This window comes from Panicum virgatum, chromosome 5N (assembly GCF_016808335.1).
Source record: "Panicum virgatum strain AP13 chromosome 5N, P.virgatum_v5, whole genome shotgun sequence".
Taxonomy (NCBI): Eukaryota; Viridiplantae; Streptophyta; class Magnoliopsida; order Poales; family Poaceae; genus Panicum; species Panicum virgatum.
In genome coordinates, this window is record NC_053149.1 from 61,396,488 (window position 1) to 61,416,515 (window position 20,028).

General features: G+C 44.2%; 3 protein-coding genes and 1 long non-coding RNA gene across 7 annotated transcripts; all 4 read right to left on the reverse strand.

Moving 5' to 3' along the window:
- Positions 1–208: 208 nt before the first annotated feature.
- LOC120672129 lies at positions 209–2,510 on the reverse strand. 3 transcript variants are annotated; one of them, XR_005673962.1, is made up of 3 exons: positions 2,064–2,510; positions 1,413–1,938; positions 209–756 (listed from the first exon to the last, which is right to left on the reverse strand). It is a non-coding gene; the product is annotated as an uncharacterized LOC120672129 (long non-coding RNA). The 3 variants fall into 3 exon arrangements; XR_005673961.1 differs by having other exon boundaries at positions 209–1,938; XR_005673963.1 differs by having other exon boundaries at positions 209–1,938; positions 2,050–2,510.
- A 1,953-nt stretch (positions 2,511–4,463) lies between these two features.
- On the reverse strand, positions 4,464–7,995 carry LOC120676433 (calcium uniporter protein 5, mitochondrial-like). The gene is made up of 2 exons (XM_039957696.1): positions 7,384–7,995; positions 4,464–5,282 (listed from the first exon to the last, which is right to left on the reverse strand). Exons 1-2 carry the CDS (start codon positions 7,789–7,791, stop codon positions 4,803–4,805), a joined length of 888 nt encoding a protein of 295 aa, XP_039813630.1. The 5' UTR covers positions 7,792–7,995; the 3' UTR covers positions 4,464–4,802.
- Positions 7,996–8,373: 378 nt separating this feature from the next.
- LOC120675033 lies at positions 8,374–11,133 on the reverse strand. The gene is made up of 5 exons (XM_039956122.1): positions 11,076–11,133; positions 10,379–10,915; positions 9,124–10,146; positions 8,911–9,029; positions 8,374–8,829 (listed from the first exon to the last, which is right to left on the reverse strand). The coding sequence occupies exons 1-5, from the start codon at positions 11,131–11,133 to the stop codon at positions 8,374–8,376; spliced, it is 2,193 nt and encodes a 730-aa protein (XP_039812056.1).
- Positions 11,134–13,766: 2,633 nt separating this feature from the next.
- LOC120673820 (TLC domain-containing protein 4-B-like) lies at positions 13,767–18,224 on the reverse strand. Of its 2 annotated transcripts, XM_039954836.1 has the most exons (9): positions 17,957–18,223; positions 17,669–17,853; positions 16,298–16,386; positions 16,057–16,195; positions 15,787–15,861; positions 15,562–15,683; positions 15,399–15,474; positions 14,713–14,772; positions 13,767–14,175 (listed from the first exon to the last, which is right to left on the reverse strand). In XM_039954836.1, the coding sequence occupies exons 2-9, from the start codon at positions 17,744–17,746 to the stop codon at positions 14,020–14,022; spliced, it is 795 nt and encodes a 264-aa protein (XP_039810770.1). In that variant the 5' UTR covers positions 17,747–17,853; positions 17,957–18,223; the 3' UTR covers positions 13,767–14,019. The 2 variants fall into 2 exon arrangements, with proteins under 2 accessions (XP_039810770.1, XP_039810769.1); XM_039954835.1 differs by having other exon boundaries at positions 17,669–18,224.
- Between the last annotated feature and the right edge of the window lie 1,804 nt (positions 18,225–20,028).

The window sequence follows — 20,028 nt, forward strand, 5'->3', positions numbered from 1 at the left end:
GCCCAAAAGAAAAGTTGTCTCGTGCAGAAATAGGTACCATTTAAATCACAGCAAAAAGGTATGCCTACAAATTTTTTTTATCATATTTGGTTTCAAAATGGATAGGAAAATTATATGATGTAAAATGAGAATAATTGATTTCTACGGGCGTGGAAGTTTTGCAAGTCTATCTGATGCTTGCATTAAATATGGGATGAATGTGTCTTGGTTATGACATGATTTATGCATAAAAGGCAGATGTCACAGCCTCATAGCATGTTATACAGGTTGCAGGTAAAAAGTAGGAAATGTCTCGCTGCCATCATGTCACTAAGTGATCCAGTGGTATGCCAATGGAATGTTTGATTATCAAAAGAAAACATTCCCAATTGAGATTTCAGACGTCCAAGAGCAGTAGAAAAAAAAAGATATGCTTTGTGATGCGTCTCATAGCTACCTGGTATTTCTAAACAGCTACAAAAGTTATTCCTGACTAACGATATCTTTGTATGGTATCTTGCTTTGAATCACGCCTAAGTATTGAGGCTATTTGTTCCTCTGTTTTCTTTTCCTTTCCCTTGCTGTTGTTTATTGGGGAACAAACAATCATCCCAGAAGTACACATTAGAACATCTTCATCTGTGACCAGCTTTTCTAATCATACACCAAAAGGCAAAGGAAAGATGGTTATATGGTTTGATGATTGTTGCTGGTCTCAAGCATTCAAATAGCATCTGAACTTGAACACACTCAAACTCTTCTACCTCCGCTTCATTTCTGAACATCGAAGACAAAGGATGAGCATAGCAACTAAGGTCTTCAAATGTACCGCTTATGTTTTCCTTTTGTTGCTAAACTCCATACTCCATACACGGTAGTTTTTCATAAAGCAAAATCATATCTTACAAATGAAAAAAGGTAGATTATATATGCATAAAACAAAAGCACTGCCCCTACAGGGACCTGGTTTGTTGAACTAATAACTCGTCACAAATAAACTAAAATAAAAATAAAAGAAAGGTATTCTTGGGCCAACTCAAAAGAAGCAAAGAGGCCGAGTATATATACTCTTGCACTTTATTTTCAGCCGACAAAGTAGAGTATTTACTTGTATATATAAAATCTTAAAGTAGAATATTTCCTTCTATGTATAACATCGACTATCTACATATTTACTTTCGGTTTTCAAATGAAAAGAGACAGGTCATGAGAATATGTTAATATATAGTGTGGCGTGGGGAGAAAATCGTAAAAGTATATAAGTTCGACCAGATGATGTATTGTGTTGAAATAGCTATAGGTAAGCAGTTTAGAATTATTTATATGAGTACTTTTAACTGACATATATAGGAGCATCATGGCCAAGGTACTTTCATATTGCTAAAGTTACTGCTCCATAAATAAAATTCATGTTCTTGAGCTATCATTGTTACCTTAGCCAAGGCATGTAGCCTGAATTTCTCTTCATCAAGTAGGAGTCCTTGTCAGCCGCATTTGTAGTCAATTTCATTCTTATTTTTGCAGAACCCTGAGCATCCGTATTTGGCCAGTATTGCAGAGGCAAACCATCAAACACATTGTGTGGCTCCATGGTATGGCATAAGGCCACATCTCATAAGCAAATCATCAAACACATGGTGTGCATCCCCCATAGATGACAGGACGAGTCACTCACTTGTAAGCAACGGGTGATAGAATTGGAGAGGATGCAGCTGCAGACCTGTGCAGGACTGCTGACAGCTGCTGCATTGCATGCTTCGTCAGTGAGACATGTTGTCCCCGTTCATGAGCTGCACTGGCGTAGTGTAGCCCCGCCTTCTCCGGTGAGCCATCCCTGGCAGTAAGCTTTGCCTCTGTAATGCAGCATAACCCCGCTGGTGAGCTGCGATGCTACATCAGCTATTGGCTGGCGCAAGGGGCCCATACGAAGCAGAAAATGTGCGAGGCGAGAACGTTGATCTGCAACAACAGAGGCAAGTGCAGAGGGGATGGGCACGGTGAATAGAGTAAATGGATTAATGGAGGGGATCCAACAATGTCAGATTGAGATGATGCGGTGAGAAGAAGCACCCCGGAAGCTCTACCATCAAGGGAGAGGTGGCTCGGGCATGGCGGGTGGCGGCAAAGACGACAAACCGTTGGAGCGGAGGCATCGAGGCGGCAAGGTTGGACGGCGCCGCTGCATACGAGGCTGAGGAGCGGTGCGCTGCGAGGAAGGCAGCCAAGAGGGGAGGGGCATGTGAGGGCTGGGGGAGTGACGTGTTTTGGCAGCTGAACAGCCCGCGCCTGCTGCGTCGTGATACCGGAGCCGGCACTATCGTCGGTGAGTCGCTTCATCTGAAATCCGCCGGCTCCCGGAGGAGGTGCCGCATATTGGAGGCCGGCGCAACGCGGAACGCAGCAAATCGCAAAGAGCAAAAAGCAATTCCAACCTCGACGACGATAAGGCAGTCGCGAGCGGCCGCCACAAAGAGGCACGCTGCAGCGGCGGCATAGCAGCAGCACGGCATGGCGCGACACGCTGGGAACACGTTGGCGAAGAAGCCAGGCAGGCAGTTGCGTGGACGGCGAGGCAGCTTCAGCCGAGCAGAGGAAATCCCAGTGGCCACAGACCGCACGACGAGCATCGCGTAGCCCAACAATTTTCGAGCGACGTGGCCGGGGTGCGCGGGCGCCTCCCCCGCCCAGGGTTTTCAAATCCGACCGGTCCGGTCAAACCGCCGCCCTCGGTAGCGGTTTACCGGACCGGTTTGACCGGAAACCGGTTGAATTCAAATCCAAATTCAAAATCGCATGTGTAACCGGTTCCGACCGGTATACCGACCGGTTTGACCGGTTTTACCGGCCGGTATGACCGGTTTGGGAATTTTTTATTTTTTTGAATTCAAATTTAAATTTTAAATTTGGACCGATAGACTGGTTTACCGGTCGGTTTGACCGGTCGGTATGACCGGTTTGAGAATTTTTATTTTTTTAAATTCAAATTTAAATTTTGAATTGGTGTCGTTTTGATACCGACCCAAATCGTAACCGGGCCGGACCGGTTTGCCGGTCAAACCGAACCGATTACCACCGGTTTCGTTAACCCTGCCCCCGCCCCGATTGTTACTTTAGATGGGTCAGAGTCTGACTAATCCAAGCCGAAACGGGACACCGGTCTGGATTCCGCCGCGAAAGGTGTTGTCGGCTTGGTCGCCGGCGGCGGCATCAGTTATCAGTATCTATGACTGCGAGCACCGTTGACCGACGTGCGAGACGAGGATGCCGCGCCTTCGCGGCAGCTGGAGGCCCTGTCCGTCCAATAGCTGAATGCCGGAGCGGATCCTCTGTCAGATACTCCGGGCGCCTGGGCTGATCAGGTATTCAGGAGCCGAATTCAGTAAACTCAGAGTCGGAGTCTAAGGGGTTGTTTGTTTCCAGGACTAAACTTTAGACTATGTTACATTCAAATTTTTTTATATTTATTAATATTAAATAAAATCTGATTACAATACTAACTACAGAAGCCTGGGGCTAAATTGCGAGACGAATCTAATGAGGTATATTAATCTGTAATTAACGGATGGTACTGTAGCATCACTGTAGCAAATGATGGATTAATTATGCTCATTAGATTTATCTCGCAAATTAGCACCCATCTGTCAAAAAAGTTTTATAAATAAATTTTATTTGATACTCCTAAATGATAAGATTCCTATTAATGTGACAGGGGCTAAAAAAACTGATGGAAACAAACATGGCTTAAGGGTGTGTTTAGTTGGTGAAAAAATTTGGGTTTTGGTATTGTAGTACATTTCGTTATTACTTGACAAATAATGCCCAATCATGAATTAATTAGACTTAAAAGATTAATCTCGTACTAATCAGTTAAACTGTGTAATTAATTATTTTTTCAACTGCATTTAATGTCTCATGCTTGTGTCCGAAGATTCGATGAGACGGGTACTGTAGAAATTCTTTTGGAAACTAAACACCCCCTAAGCCTGATTGCGGCCTTTTGCAGCTTGTGCACATAGACAAAGTCTGTCAGAAAGATTATGCAAGCATGGACGGGAAGACCAACGAATAAAACCGCGCGTGCACACCTCCTCGGTGTGGTCTGAACAGACAATTGAAGCTTTCGTTTCTTGAGGACTGACACTTACGATAATGCTACTTTACAGAAAATGGCCCATTTCTTTGTAGTGTTTGTTACTTTGTTTGATTGTTCCCTTTGCACTAGTCAGATGAAACCGCAAAAATTTCAGACCATGTGAGGACGAGTTTCCTGCTTCAGTTGCAGTTCATTCCAAATTATTAGTAAAATTGTTAGTCATTTTGATTTTTTTTAGATGCATAATTTTTCATATGCATCTTGAGTAGTCCGTAATCTGTAAACATGGGACCGCATCGGCATCTCAGCATATGTAGTTCATTCTGTACGCACTATGACTCTGCAACCACTTGCCGATTCACATTTCACCGTACGGATTCACCAGAGACCATTTACCACCAAATGTAAGAGCTTCCATAGAAGATATATAAAGCTAAAAACAAGTAAAGGTGAAACAGTGTATTGGCAGAGACTGCAAATCCTGCAGCTCTCGGTAGTGGGTGAGCTTCTGGTCATACAGATAAGCTTGCCTTTTAACTATCAGGTGCTTGTGCTTCAGCATCGCTAAAAAAGGATTATACTGACCTACACATTTGCATAGGAGAAGACCGACGAAAAGGTCCTGGGCAGAGGAAGTGGGTCTGTCTCATAAGTGCAAGAAACACCGGTTACTTTTGCTAGTAGCCATCGCTCCAGAGAATGAAGTAATGAAGCAATGGTGAATATTTTGTCATTTGTGGATGGATAGCTCATGGAGATGAGCCATGTCAGGGTTGGACGCGCCGCACACCTTCTCCAGGGGATCCTTGCAGCGCCTCTGGAGCTCCAGGTACTTGTCCAGGTTGAAGTTCTGCCTCTGGATCAGCTTCCTCTGCCGAGACTCGAACATCCTCTCCATGAAGTCACGGTAGGTTGGGTCCCTTGCTGTGATGAGGAAGTACGCGTACCCCACAACCAGGCCCGTCGTGGTCGTGAAGAACGTGATGGGCTCCATGACGTCCCAAGAGAACTCCCAGAACGTGAGCCTGAAGAAGAGGCCGACCTGGGTGATCAGGAAACCCAGGCCAGACCAGAGGATGCGTCGGACTTGCTTGTGCGCCAGCTTGTTGATATCTTCCAGCTGAGCTTGGAGCTTCTTGAGCTCTTCCTTCCCCGGATCGTTTTCAGGTGTCAGTGCAAGGGGCATAGCTTTCCTTACAAGATCCACAATCTGTATAAAACAAGAGAATTAGCATCTGCCAATGGTAAGTATCTGCTAGTGTTGCCTAACTTCTTATGTAAGACCATAAGACACCAAATCTGGACGTATATTTATAAGAATCAATTGAGAAATTTAAATGGGAAGTTCAGCATATATGGACATGCCATATCCTAATTCGTGATTCAGTTTGCAACACCATGTATCACTGAAACTTTCACATGGCAATATCCTGAAAAATCAACTTACAATGCGACCAATCCTAGAAAGGAATTGAACAAACTTAAAAACAACACAATAATGTGCACGAAATATGCAAGAGTGTATATACATTTCAAACAAATGTGGAACGTGATGGGAAGTAAACATGATTTAAGAGTATAATAGAAGATCCTTTGCTGTGAAACTTCATGATTTTGTTCCAAATATAGCCAACAGCTAATGTTATCCAGCACCATCAACCTTACCGAGGAATGGTAATTAAAGTTTTTTCATCTATCCCTAAGTTCATCTTGCCTCAAGGCTCGAAATTGCACATCACATGACACAAAGAAGCTTGAGATTACTTAAGTCTTAAACAAAAAAGCATAGGACAGACACTGAAAAGCAATCAACTATCAAGTAGATAGCTTTCCTTAGTCACCTAGACACCCACTATTGAATTTCTTCATCACTCAACAAACTTTATGGTTTATGCACGGTAGACTGGTAGGTGGTAACTCAATACACAGCAGTGTATAGACAGTGGCCTCGACATGGTAATGACCCATCCTGTCTCTTTGCACTGCTCTATTTGGAGAAATAGCCAAGGGTTATTTTGAGAGATAAAGCTTAGCAAAAAAAAAGTCCTTCAAATAGCCCAGGGATCCAAACAGGCCCCTTGGGCAATAGAGGCAGTGCAAAGAGACGGTGGCATCGACATGGTAATGACCCATCCTGTAGGACAGGGCAGATCAAAGAAAAGTAGAAAAAGTAATGGCACCAATTCAATGCTTTACAGAAGATGAATTCCTCCCCATGGAAGAAAACCGGATGACTTTTGCACATGTGCCGACAGTGTGAGCACCCCAGAGGGGCACGCCGTGATCCACTAGTCGCCACCACCTAAGGGACCGCCCCGTCCACAAGCATACTGATCACCTTTCTCCCTAGATAGTGCCACCTGCAAGTGGAATGCTTCTAGTCTAAACAGTACTGCCACGAGCTCATGATGGTTTCAAAGGCCAGTCTCGATCGGTAGGTTCAGCCGTTTGCACAAACCGCAAACGTCGAAGGGCACATGCAATTTTAACGAGTGAATCCATGGACCATCGGTATAATCTAGGTGATGTAACATTGGACCATCGCCTGTAAAGCTGACGAAACCCTGCAGGTCACCATCTGAACCTATGGATGCACTGATCTGTACTTAGCTGTGAGCGTCATGCTTAGCGCCCGCGCAATACTTCGCCGGCAAATTTCCAGATTGGTCAAACAAGTTCTTCAATGCGCTCTTTGGTTACATCAAAAAATTAAAATGCCTTCTCTAAGATTTCCGGGATACTGGGACCGGAGGTACGCATGGGATTGGCTGGTGGGTCATACGACTATTTTTTTTTTCTCGAATACGACTATTTTTTTTTCTCGAATACGCGGGCAGCGTATCATTGTATTAAGACGAACAAGAAATTAGTACAGTGTTCGTTTACAACCCAAATGGAACAGACTCTAGATGGACACAAGCTGACAAACCAGCTGAACACAACCCGGAAGATAAACTCCCACATGAACTACTCACATCCCGCACAACCTAAACGACTGGTTTTGAGCATAGCCCTCAGTCATCGCTCCATCCCACGAAGGGAGAGCTTTCTTCGACATCGAAAACATGTCCTGCATTGCGTCCACGTGGTGCGGCGGAGGGTCGCGAAAGAAATTCTGCACCGCTTGCTCCGCCGGCGGTGAGGAGCACAGGTAGAACGGTGGCCGACGCGTACCCATCAGGAACCGCCGGCCGGAGAAACCGAGCCGCGAAGGCGGGGACAGCGAACCGAGGCGGCGAGAATATTCTAGAGGATCAGGAGAGGAGGGAGGGGAGGGGTAGGAGTAGGATAGGGCGGCAATGCGAGCTGACCTTATCGGGCTGGAGGTAGACCTTGTCGCGGAAGAGCAGCACGACGCCGGCCTCGTCGAGGGCACCCGCGAGCGCGGCGGCCTCAGCGCGCGTCCTGGCCGCGCCCGCCTCCTGGCACACGCGCAGCAGGTCCGCGTACGGGATCACCTCCCCGTCCCCGAGTTGCCGCTTGAGCGCGTCGACGTTGGCCAGCTGCATCAGCCGCCGCGCCTCCGCCGAATTCACCTCCTCCTCCCCGTCCCTCGCCGCCTCCGCACTCGGGAGCGACGCGTAGCCGCGGCTGGGGCTGCAGCGCTGGAGCGCGCACGGCAGTGGCGACCACAGGCGGCGCGCGTCGGAGGCCCCGCGCCCGGCCGCCGAGGACGAGGCGGTGCGGAGGAGGGAGCGGGAGACGCGCCACATTGACATCGGTCGTGTCGGTGTCCGTGCCTCTCTCTCTTCTCGGATGCTGCGTGTGGTGAGCGGATGGGAGGGGAGGGAGAGATAAGAGGGGCGGAGGTGGTCAAAGCCGGAGGGAGGGACGGAGCGCGAAGTATGGAGAGGTGAAAGGGGGAAGCAGTGATGAGGAAGACGAGAGGTGAAGGGCGGCCGCCGGGGAGCGTTCGCGTGGAGTTTGGCCAAGGTTTTAAATCGCGGGCTATGACATTTAGCGGAAGCCCTTCCAAAAAGCTAAGAAAGCTATAGCGGAGCTATCCATTTAGCGGTTTGCAAAAAAACATGGAAAATATGGCCAATAACATGAGTCATGCGACTAATTTCAGCAAACTTTCCATAGCCATACGTCCATAATAAGATCAATTCAATACTTCAAGTAGCAGTACTAGTCTACTACAGTACATAACATCCAAAGTTTAGAGTTCCAGACTTGCATAACAAAAATAACAATTACAACGATAAGCCGACAAGTAGGCATACTAATAAGCAAAGCAAATGAAAGACACAACAGCGGTAGGTACATCGACAGCCAGCTAACAATGCCAAATTCTTCACTCAGTCAGAGGAGACCGACTTATCATCATCATCTGCATCTGAGCATGAAGGTGATGGCATGTGAAGGTCAAGCTCCATATCATTTTCAGACTCCGAAGAGGAAGTAGAAGTAAGCTCTTTTTCATCCATGATAGTAATCAACCTCTTTCTCTTCCTATTACCGTGCTGCTGGACACCTCTCTTCCTTTTCTGTTGTGATGTTGCTGCTGCTCCCTGCGATGATGATGCACCGTGACCTTGAGCACCTGAAGGTTGTTGTTGTTTTTTTGCAGATTCATTTGGCACAATGTCAGTGACCCATTCATTGTCTTCATCATCTAGAACATCAGCTACTGTTTTTTCAATGGGGTCTCTGCTCTTATTGTCTTTCTTTTGCTTGAGTCTAGAGTTGAATTTGACAAAGACAAGGTCCTTCATCCTATTATGTTGCAGCCTATTGCGTGTCTTTGTGTGGACCTAAGAAATACAAAATGCAGTAATAAGAAAAGGTGAAAAAACAAGTTAATTATCAAATATTCATGTTTATCAGTTTATTACCTGATCAAATGCACTCCAATTCCTCTCACATGCTGAGGAGCTGCATGTTAAGCCCAAAATCCTTGCAGCCAATTTCCTAAGATTTGGTGCACTTGATCCATGGTTCAGCCACCATTTAGCTTCAAACAAAAATAGGGCAAAAAATAACTATATAAGACAAAGTGATTTACTGCTGGACAATCACAATCAGATAGTTAACAAGTCAGGCAATACCTGGATCAAAATTCTTATTTTTCCATTGCCTTTTGGCAATTTCCTTCGCAAAAGTTCCATCCTCATCCTGATATTGCTCAAGTTCTTGAATAATCTTGTCTTGCAAATCTACATTGTCCACCATCTTTGTTATGCAAGTTATTAGACCATCTCTAAATGTTCCATCTAGCTCAATATCCAACTTGTTTGGATAATAGTAATATGGATTTAGGTAGTAACTAGCCCTATGTAATGGTGTCTTCAACTTGTTGTCCCACCTTTTGTCAATGATCTCAAACACTTGCTGGAATTTGCTGCTTTCATGGTCAAACCTTGCTGAGATTTCATTCTTTGCTTCTAGCAAACAACCATATAAGAATCCCATAGCTGGTACATCACTATCCATTCTCCTAAGCACAATAGCCAAAGGCTCAAAGAAATTAACAGCATTATCAACTCCTTTCCAAAAAGAATCAGATAGTGCAACTTTGCTTGCTTTCTTCCCCTTGACCTTGTTTAGATAACCCATTTCATTTAGCTCATCTGATCTGAAGAGCCTCATCAATTGTTTCTTGTTTTCCTGCAAGCTCTTCAAGTTCAAATATGCAGTAGCAAACCTAGTAATGCCACTCCTAACCAAGTCTTTGCCAATGAACTTCCTCATTAGGTCCAGCAGCCTTGTATGAGCATAAAGGAACACTGTCAAAGATTTTGCTTTAGTTATTGTTTGATCAACTAATGGGAGCTTTCCAATGTCCTCCAGCATGAGATCAATGCAATGGGCTGCACAACCATTCCAAAATATTGAGGGCCTTTTTGCTTTCAATAAAGTAGAAGCTTTTTCATTAACCTTTGCATTGTCAGTCACCACTTGAACAACATTGCGTTCTCCAACCTCATCTATACACTTATCAACCAATTCAAAGATGTACTTCCCGTCTTTCCTCTCAGATGAGCAGTCAACAGAACCAAGAAAGCAAACACCATATGCACTGTGAACAACCAAATTCATTACACCCCTGCCTCTCTTGTCTGTCCAAGCATCTGTCATAATAGTACAACCAGTAAGCTCCCAAGAATCCTTATGTCCCTTGAATCCATCCACCACCTTTTTTTTTCCTTTTCTCCAAGAATTTCCCACTCATCTCAAAAGGACTAGGACCTCTCAAGTTTCTACCAAAGTCTCCAATTGCCTCAAGCATAATATCAAAGCTAGGTAGCATGACTGTGTTATGTGGAATGCCTGCATCATAAAAAAATTGGCAAATGTACTCACAAGCTCTATCCCTTTTTTCCTCTCTTTTCTCGGTTGATAGCTTTGATTGCACCTTCTCAGCAAGCCCTTTGCCCTTCCTAGCACGTACAACATCTTCTGGTTTTAATTTGTAATACCTGTCCATAGGGCCACTTGAATGAGAGGTATTTCTTGCAGTTTTTAGCACAACTACAGCATTGCCACTATCATCACTTGCTTCTTCTCCCTCTGAGTGACTTAAATCCACTTCATCTCTATCTGTCTCTTTATTCTTAACCTTCCTTTGCTTGGATTCAGACTTTCCTATTAGCCGTGCAAGCATTTCCTGTTCAATATCCTTAGGAACTTTAGGGCATTTAGCCACATTGGACCTTGGAACTTTCCCAAGGTGGAGCTTGATTCGAGTAATACCACCAGTGTAAATGCCACCACAATAGTTGCACTTCAAAGAATTCTTTTTCTTCGGATTTGGCATTGTGCAGTGCTTCCACCCAGGGTCAGCTAAATCAACAACAACAACTGAAGTAGTTTGTGCTGTTGATGCTGAACTACCCACACCTACACATTACAATTTCAGATTTTCAGTACCAGACTATCAACAGTTTCAGACTTTCAGTATCTAAACTCCTAAACAAGCTTGCTCCTAAAGTCTTAAATTAAATGGATGGGAACTGGAAGGAGGTGTAGATGTAGATTCGTAGAAGTAGCAAGAACTTGCCTGTGCCTTCACCGCCTCCTGAAGTTGGAGCCGCATCTGAAGCTTCTGCTTGAGACATTGCCACCGGCGGGAGCAGAGTCGACGCAAGCCGCTAGGCTCAGGGTATCAAGCAGCCGCGCTGAGCCCCGGAACCAGATGCGGTTAGCCCCGGCGAACTGCTACCGGTCGCTGCTGGACCTCGCCGGATCGCCGCTGGACCTCGCCGGGTCGCCGCTGTTGGGCGGATCGCCGCCGCCGGCTGGTGTTCTTTTGTGCGATGGACTAGGGTTTGATTGTTTGAGGCAGAGAAAGGTAAGTGGTGGTTTTAATCACGTGGGATGGGCCAATATTGGGCTGGATCGGTGCTGGAAATTAGCCCGACATCAAATTTCAGCCTCGTTACGCGAATCATCTTTTTGCCCGCTAAACGCTATGAAGTTTAGCGCCGCTAATCGCCGCTAAATCACCAGTAGCTGCAATAGCGCCAATATGGAAGATTTCGTAGCGCGAGGCACCCTAAAACGCTATTAGCCCGCTAAACTCCGCTAATAGCCCGCTATTTTAAACCTTGAGTTTGGCTTATTTTTCGAGGGGTGTGGGGGGTTTCTTTCCTTTTTCGTCCGCCAGGGGCCTGCCTGTGCTTCTGCCGTGCCTTGTGCCTTCTGGGTGGGTTCCGCCTTTCCGTCCACAAAATAAGGGAAGCGTTCACCGGGTAGATTGCTTGCTTTCATGTTTTACGCCGCGTTAAAAGGTATTTACTTGCCCATTCAATATTTATTTAAAATTTACTTCAAAAAATATTTATTTAAAAGGAATATTCGCTTGCCTATTATAAAAGGTCAATATTTTATTCTTGTCAAAAAAAATTATGGAACATGCAAAAGTTCTATAGTTAAAACGGTGAACATACATTAAGCAGAAAGCATTACCTTTTAGGAGTAGTTGTCTAACGGGTGTGCACAAGCCAAATAGGGTCTTGTTTAGTTGCATCTAAAATTTCAAAACTTTACAAGATTTCTCATCACATCGAATTTTTGAACGCATGCATGAAGTATTAAGTATAGCTAAACAAAATAACTAATTACACAGTTTGTCTGTAATTTGCGAGACGAATCTTTCGAGCCTAGTTAACCCATGATCAGATTATAATTATTAAATACAAACGAAAATGCTACAGTCTCAAAATTCCAAAAGTTTTTGCAACTAAACAAGGGCTAGTTCACGTAGCCACAACTACAAATTTGGATTTATATTGAAATCGCTAAAGTAAGAATGTGCTATTAGATTTAGTGGGTGTTTAGATCCAAATGGTAACACCTCAAACAGAAGTGCTAATAGAATGTGCTAAATTTTAAGCAGATATAAAACTTTAGCGAAAGCATATGTATTAATAGGTGCTAAAGTTATTCGTAAAAAAATGTTAAAGTTTAGCACTCAACTTTAACTCAGCTACGCAGATCTTAGAGGTCCATTTCAGTAACCCATGTATTTTTTATCATGGAATCTGCAACCATACATCAGGCAACATTAAGGTTTCAGAATGACCTCTCCTGTTGAAGTTTTTATTAACTGCAAGGGGAGCAGCACGGCAGTGCCCCCGTGGTACCTTTTCGTGGTCGTTACAAACACAAAAGCAACTGAAATTTGCGTACACATTGAAGGAAAAACCAGGACACGCTCCAGGTGGAGGACAAAAAGAAACGAAAACGAAAGGAGATTCATCGGTCAGGTTCAGAGGCTTCCCTTAGCCTAGGAAGTAAAAAAGCTTAACCAAAATCAAAAAGAAAAAGGAAGAACCATGTTCTGGCCTCCTGATTTTATTCTTCCTATGTCGAGAATGAACGACGACACGGCGGGCCGACGCCGACCGGGACGCCTTTGAGCCCCACCGCGCCCGTGGTCGACACGACACGTCCTGGACGCGGCGCGCCTGTCGCGCAGCTCGAACAAAGCAACCTGATGCGCCCAAGCGATCAGGCAGATGTGCCAGCACGGCCCCAAAGCGAAAGGTGCCACTGGCCTGCTCCATTGGCCATTGCCCTTGCCCGGGCTCGAACTAGAACGCTGGCCCACAGCCACTGCCATTTCAACTTCTGCCTGCGCGGTGCACCCATGAGGGCATGACCAATCAAGTTACCAAAAACACCTTTCCTCAGATTTTTTTCCTTTTTGCATTACTTTTCACACCCTTTTGTCATATTATTTTTTCCTTTTCTTTTCGCATTACCCTTCCTCGGATCCAGTAACGTCCGATCTTGTTAGGCCCCGTTTAGTTCCCAAAAATTTTCACCTCCCCTTTAAAACACATGTATGAAGCACTAAATGTAATTAAATAATAAAACTAATTACACAGTTTGGATGTACACGACGAGACGAATCTTTTGAGCCTAATTATGACATGATTAGCCATAAGTGCTATAGTAACCCACAATGTGCTAATGATGCGGTCAAAGGCCTCAAAATATTCGTCTCGCGGTTTCCAAGTGAGTTCTGAAATTAGCTTTTTAATTAGTGTTCGAAAAGCCCTCCCGACATCTGGTCAAACAACGACGAGACACCCAAAATTTTTTGATTTTGGGAACTAAACGCTCCCTTAATTTAAAGAGAAACTAGCGGACCACGTTCATTTCCACAAAGTGCACGTGCAAGCCCGTCAACAATGCCAACGAACGTCTCAAAAGTCAAAATCTCCACCACGCAATGAGCTTCTAGTGATGAGTGGCCAAAATAATACTGCTTCTGTACAGTTGTATATGCCGTCATGGGCATAGTTTTTTTTTTTTGAAGTGTCATGGGCATAGTATTGTTGCCAGGATTCAGAGTCGCAGAATGCAGACTTTGATCGCAGGCTTTGAGAAAAATAATAGTGAAAAAAGTACCCTTCTGCACGTACAGATAAATAACTGTAGATCTAGAAAGAAAAGGAATCACTTATACGAATATAAAGTCAGAAGCAGGCTTCCTTCTAATTTGTTTTCCCGTTTTCACTGTGCTTCCTCCTCGTGGACAGGGTTTTCACCATCCCCTTGAGTATCTTCCAGAACCAAAACACGTTCATTACCGACACCGCCGATGGCACTGCCACCAAGCTGTAGAATCCTAAGGTGAAGATGGACCTCGCCTGGGAAGCAAGAATGCCAGAAGCATTATCATAAGACGACGAAAAAAGAACAACAGTTTTTGTACAATTTAAATATAACACATTTGCTCTTTCTGTTTTTTTTTAAGAAAACACCAGTAAAATGGCAAGGGCAGTACAGAATTCACACTTTGCTGTCGTAACAACAAACTTCGTGTCACCAGATAACTAAAGTTCGACACAGCAGTACCAGTTGATATAAATGATTTCTGCAGTGGTTATGTGTACAATCTTAATGGCCATCATTGATGAACTATTCTGAAACAGATAATTCTATAACCGCAAATATTATCAGTAGTGTAAATTAAATTCTCCGAATCTGAATCCCATAAATAACTACAGATTCCTCAAATTTCAGTGTGACCTTTTTCACTTTTTCGTTGAAAAGTTGCAAATTTATGCAGCATAAGAAATACCGATGGCACAAATATAGTTCTGGAATAAATGAAATTACATTTCTGCCCTGCCTAACTTGTTAGTACAAAAACTCAGAATGAAAATTTGTAATGCCACATATACCTGGTCATAACGAAAATACAAATGGGCAAATAAGTACACAAATAAGATAATCCGAGCAACCTGGAAGCAAGCAAAAGATGCGTTAATAATTGCATATTCACCACCAGAGCTAATCAAATTCAAATAAAATGGTATTTGGAAATGGGAGTCAGCATCTAAATCTAATTTTGAGCTGGATAATAAAAGTCCTAGACCCTTCCCTTTTAAAAAAGCCAAACAGACCCTTGTCAGATTCAAATCCAACCAATAAGGCAATAACCAATGTCTCCCCGGCTATATTAAAGTTTCAAAACAATTCAGATGCATAGCATGGAAGTTGCAGTGCTCCTCCAGCACACATTTGAGAATGCCAATTGATTTTTGTAATAATGGAAAACATATAAATTCCTATTTCCACCAGAAAGGAAGACGCAAAAAAGGGAGAAAAGGTAACATATTTCCACCAAATCTGGATCAAACCCCCCAATAGTAAGATATGTGATTAACAGGGCTATTTTTTGAGATAGGTTGTGTATGTGGACAAAAGAGTAAAAATAGTGATTACAACTGACAGGGAACCTAACTATACACTGTTCTAACATTTAGATAAAACTTCCTGAATTATATGCATTATGACTGTATAGAAAACTGGTTTAAATAAAATGATTGTACGAAAGGGTCATGAATCATGAGCGCAGCTTCTATACCAGCCATCCAACAAATAAAGCCACACCATTGTATAAGTAAAGGTTACAATTCTTCTGGCCAGAAACATCTAGATACCTGCACAGATCATTACAATTTTAGAAAACATGTATGGTAGTCTCAGTTCTTACTAAGCACGATCAACAGTAAAGGATATTACATTACCATCTGAGGTTCACAAAGGGAGTGGTGACTTCGGTGAAGAGGACCATGAGTATGTACATGTGAGCTTTGCCACTCAACAAAGCAAGACCAATTGCATACATGGAAAGTCCATGATGCAAAAGCTGAAACATCAATGTTACAAAAATAATTCCTGATCTAGAGGAAATCACACCAGGGTAATTCCACTAAGAGCAAGAATGCGTGCTACACCAGAGTGATACTTACATACTCCTTTCCACCCAAAGAAGGAAAATACCAGAGGATCATCGCCAAGTCTATCAAAAAATAACCAATCGAAACCTGTAGAATCATACGGGAGGTCAATGCAATGTGTTCTACAAATATGCACGCAACAGCAGTTATCATTAGTATGTCATGCACTCATGGAGTAAAGAATCAGAACCTAGAGAAATCAAACACTTCTTATGATAATTCTTGTTAACAAATTGACTGTCTGCAAATACAAGGGAAAATGAAGTCGAATGCACAGCATACCCCGAACATGGCATCAGATAACCATGACTTCCTATCAATTATTACGCCATTATTGACATCTTCATTAAAGAGGTCTGAGATCACGACCAAGTAAAAAGAAATGGCTGCAGCAACCAATGCATGGAACGTAGAGAAAGCCCTACCAGAAGGTGGCAACATGTAATCAGACTAAATAAAATGAAAACCAACAGCAACAGCAACAATAGCTAAAATAACAAAGTTTTGTCCACAGATGTCTCACCTGTTGTTCCACTCAACCTTTTGCATGTGACTTAACCTACTGTAGCCTTTGAAGCATCGAGAGCTAACCTTACGAGTCATCTCATATGCCTATAAGGATCGGACAACAGTCAGTGCAATTAAGTATTGCAAGAATTATCGGAATCGAAAACACACTCTTCTTTAAGCTGAAAATGTTAGAAGTAGAGAAACATTTTCAATTCAAAGATAGTAGTTGACAAAACAAGAGCAAAAATAGTCAAGATTAAATGCTGGGAAAAAATAGTCAATATTATTATGTGGGATGTGACCTAGACCACTCCCTCTGTAATCAACGGAAATTTAATTCTTTCTCATACTCCTTTGGTCTGAAGGAAGGATTACGCTCTTCGTACAGAAGGGACTGCCTAATTGTACCGCCCAGTATTGTTTTAAAAAATAGCACTTAATCTTAACAATAAAGTGCAAATTTAATGAGCTTAGACTTAGGGGTTCATTTTCATCTTTTGCTGATTACAGGGAGTTTATTTTCCTCCTGGAACTTCCACCAAGCTTCTCTTTTTTGTGTGTGTAAATTTCAACAAGTGATCTGAAATCTCCTTCTTCTTCTTGGGGAATTTGCTTATATCTTGATAATCAATAAATGCCTAGAGACATTATGGGAGGAATATGCGTTACACATCCACAAGTAATATCCACATTCAAGTATTTGTCTATTTAAGGAATCTACTACCTTGCACTTATAACTGTCGTTGCAAGTTTGCTTAGTATTGATCGTTTATAACAATCGTTACCAGAAAAGTTTATCTTGACACCCTCCTTTTTTATGTAAAAAATAAATACTTTTCTGCGCGCCAACATAGAACACGACAAACAAAACAAAAGATAACCAGCGAGTTGCAATGCTACACAATAAGGTCGACATCAAAGTTGCTATCAAGTGTGAGGAACCTTACCCCTGATACTAGCAGTCTAAACTCAATAGAGGAATCTGTAATGAGTAGCACAATTACGCACAAAATTACATGCAGAGTTTTCACCGAAGCTTCTCATCCTGTTTAAAAAGCTGAAATGATAGCTCTTCTAGAGAACCATTCAACGCTACATTTTCCACGAGGAAGGCGACTGGCACCTAGATGCATCATTGACCAGCGCTGATACGACCCACATTGACCTTTACCCGAAAAGAGAGAACGCTGCTGATCTATTCTGTTCACCTACCGAGACGGGGTTTGGGCAACCCAGATGGCACAAGAGCAGCAGGCACAACCAATCATCTCGTAAATTGATGAGACTGAGGAAAGCAAGCTAAGAGTCGCGAGTTTGAAATTCAGCTAAGCGAGAAAAAGGAAAGAAAATTGAAATAGGATGGGGGCGAGTGAGTAGAGCTTACAACGCCGCACATGACGACGCCGGCAAGAACCGACGCCGGCCACAGAATCCGCTCCTGGGGCCCGAAACTCCCGTCCATCCCTCCTCTAGCCGCTCCAATCGACCAGCGAGCCGGGGAGAGGTGGAAGCAGCAGCAGCAGCTCCGAGAGTAGGCACCGCCAAGCCCGCGACACGCCTCCAGGAACCCTGCACTCCCAGCCTCGCCGTCTTCAACCTCCCTTCTCTTGGCTTGCAGAGCTCGACAGAGGTGCAGGAAACAGAGGCCGCGATAAGCTTCGAGATTCAGTACCTGGGTCTGGGACTCTGGGTGGCTGGATAAGGCGGATTGGGTCGGGACTTGCTGCGGAATCGTCGCCGCTTTTGATCGCGCGATGCGGCCCTCTCCTTGGGGGTTTCTCTGCGGCTCGGCCTCGCTCCAAGGCCGCCTCCGGCTTTCCCGCACGAACGAGCGGGCGACGACTGGAGTGGACCAGGCGAATGTGCTCGGGCTCGGCTGGTTTGGAATAGGGAGAACCACGACGCCGCGAGGAGACGGGACCGTGGCCAGTTGTGTCCACCGCCCGCCAGCCGGTCGGGTTTGCACGTGGGCGGTGGGGGCAAACAAAAGAAAAGAAGGTTCCATGATCCATATGTCAGGAACGGTGCGCCCGTACGATCAGTCGTTCCGTGGACATTTAGGCCATGTTAGTTTCCAAAAAAATTTCAAGATTTACTGTTACATCAAATTTTTGGACACATGTATGAAGTATTAAATATAATTTAAAAAATAACTAATTATACAGTTTAGTTGTAAATAATGAGACGAATCTTTTGAGTCTAATTAATCTATGATTGAACACTAATTATCAAATAAAAATAAAATTGCTACAGTAGCCAAATGCAAAAAAAATCGCAAACTAAACACGCCCTTAACGTTCACAAAAACGGGCGGTGCGTCACGTGATTTTTCTCCTCCAGGCTCCAGCCAGCAAGCTTCACGGCATATCCGATGGGTTTGGTAGATTGGTTCGTTTTTTTCTTCTAAAAACGTAGAAGAGCTGCACTTTTTTTATTAAGATAGAAAAATAAAAAGTTTCAAATTGCACTCCGCGATAAAACTTTGTGCACTGATCCACCCTTTGTTAGATGGGAACATATCCGATATGTTCCCTTGTTAGATTACATAATAAAAATTCGGATCTAGAAACACAATGAAAAAATAACTACTCATCGCTAACTAAACAATCTAGCTTCGTCGCAAGCTAAGGCGATCAAGCTAGCAAGAACACAGATCGTTTCGTTGCAGAATGGGGACAGCACCGGGGACCCGATGCGATGGGGCGATGAATGCCTGCCTGCCTGGAGCATGCGACGTGGTACCGGCCGGCGAAACCAGAGAGAGAGAGAGAGAGAGAGAGAGACGTGCCAGTGTTGCAGTCGCATGTGATCGTGTCGAGTAGGCGCGAATCGGCGTAACATTTAATTGATTGCATTGGAAGCCGACCAATCAGTTAGAAATTACTAGCACACATCATCTATTTAGACATTTATTAGTACTTTAGTTAGATGGCCCGGGCAACGTTTATTTAGACATCATCTTGCGAATCGAAACTTTGAACCAGCATCGTAAATTATTATTGTCCTTTCATTCGTCCTTGTTATTTCGATGATAGTTGCGAGAACCGAGCGCTCAAATAATAATTTCCCCGCATCAATAGTATCGTACTACGAGGTTGGTTGCCCCATACTTCCATTTACTTCGGCGATCGGTTCCTTGCCCTGTACCAGCGGTCATCAGTTTCCGTCAGGAAACGGATGATGGATGGTTCTCCAGTGCCATCGGCGGTAGCGGTATGCTACCTGCCGACCTCTTCTTCCTCTCCTCCGGTCGCTCTCCCTCGTAAATAAGCCACGCCTGCGCTGATGCCGACGGAAATCCGAAGTCGCCCAATTAAAGAGGGAACGGGACGCTGCACGTTCCGATCCCAACCACGATCTTGTTAGTTTTCCTCAATTCCTCTCCGCGCGGCACAACAGCAACGTGTCAACAAAATCGCAATCACAGGTTACGTTACGTACGTGCTCAGCGAAATCCTGTTAGAAGTTTGGGCCACAAGCAAAACGTTGTTCAAGAAAAAGAAAAATGCAGCGTCATGTTTCTCTCGGCTCCATGCACGCATCGGCCTGCCGGGTTTCTGGTGACGGGCCAGCCTGATGGGCTGAAACCCGGGTTGTCATGTTTATTGTCGGCCTAGTTTGGCAGCAGAGGGAAGGACATCCAGGGACAGAAACCCCCAAGGGGGATAATCCCCGCAGATGGTAATCCCCTTCAGTTCCGTGGGGAGGAATCCCCGTCCGGGGTTTATTCCCTGCAGCTGTTTG

Excerpts from the sequence above, each read along its gene's own strand:
- LOC120675033 (XM_039956122.1), bottom strand. The coding sequence starts at position 11,133 with ATGTCTCAAGCAGAAGCTTCAGATGCGGCTCCAACTTCAGGAGGCGGT. Across the intron at positions 10,916-11,075 it reads AGGAGGCGGTGAAGGCACAG|GTGTGGGTAGTTCAGCATCA; the intron begins GCAAGTTCTTGC and ends TGTAATGTGTAG. Across the intron at positions 10,147-10,378 it reads GGAAAAAAGGGATAGAGCTT|ATGCTTGGACAGACAAGAGA; the intron begins GTGAGTACATTT and ends CTATTATGACAG.
- LOC120676433 (XM_039957696.1), bottom strand. The coding sequence starts at position 7,791 with ATGTCAATGTGGCGCGTCTCCCGCTCCCTCCTCCGCACCGCCTCGTCC. Across the intron at positions 5,283-7,383 it reads TCTACCTCCAGCCCGATAAG|ATTGTGGATCTTGTAAGGAA; the intron begins GTCAGCTCGCAT and ends TGTTTTATACAG.
- LOC120673820 (XM_039954835.1), bottom strand. The coding sequence starts at position 17,746 with ATGGACGGGAGTTTCGGGCCCCAGGAGCGGATTCTGTGGCCGGCGTCG. Across the intron at positions 16,196-16,297 it reads AAGGTTGAGTGGAACAACAG|GGCTTTCTCTACGTTCCATG; the intron begins GTGAGACATCTG and ends ACCTTCTGGTAG. Across the intron at positions 14,176-14,712 it reads TGTATTTTCGTTATGACCAG|GCGAGGTCCATCTTCACCTT; the intron begins GTATATGTGGCA and ends CTTGCTTCCCAG.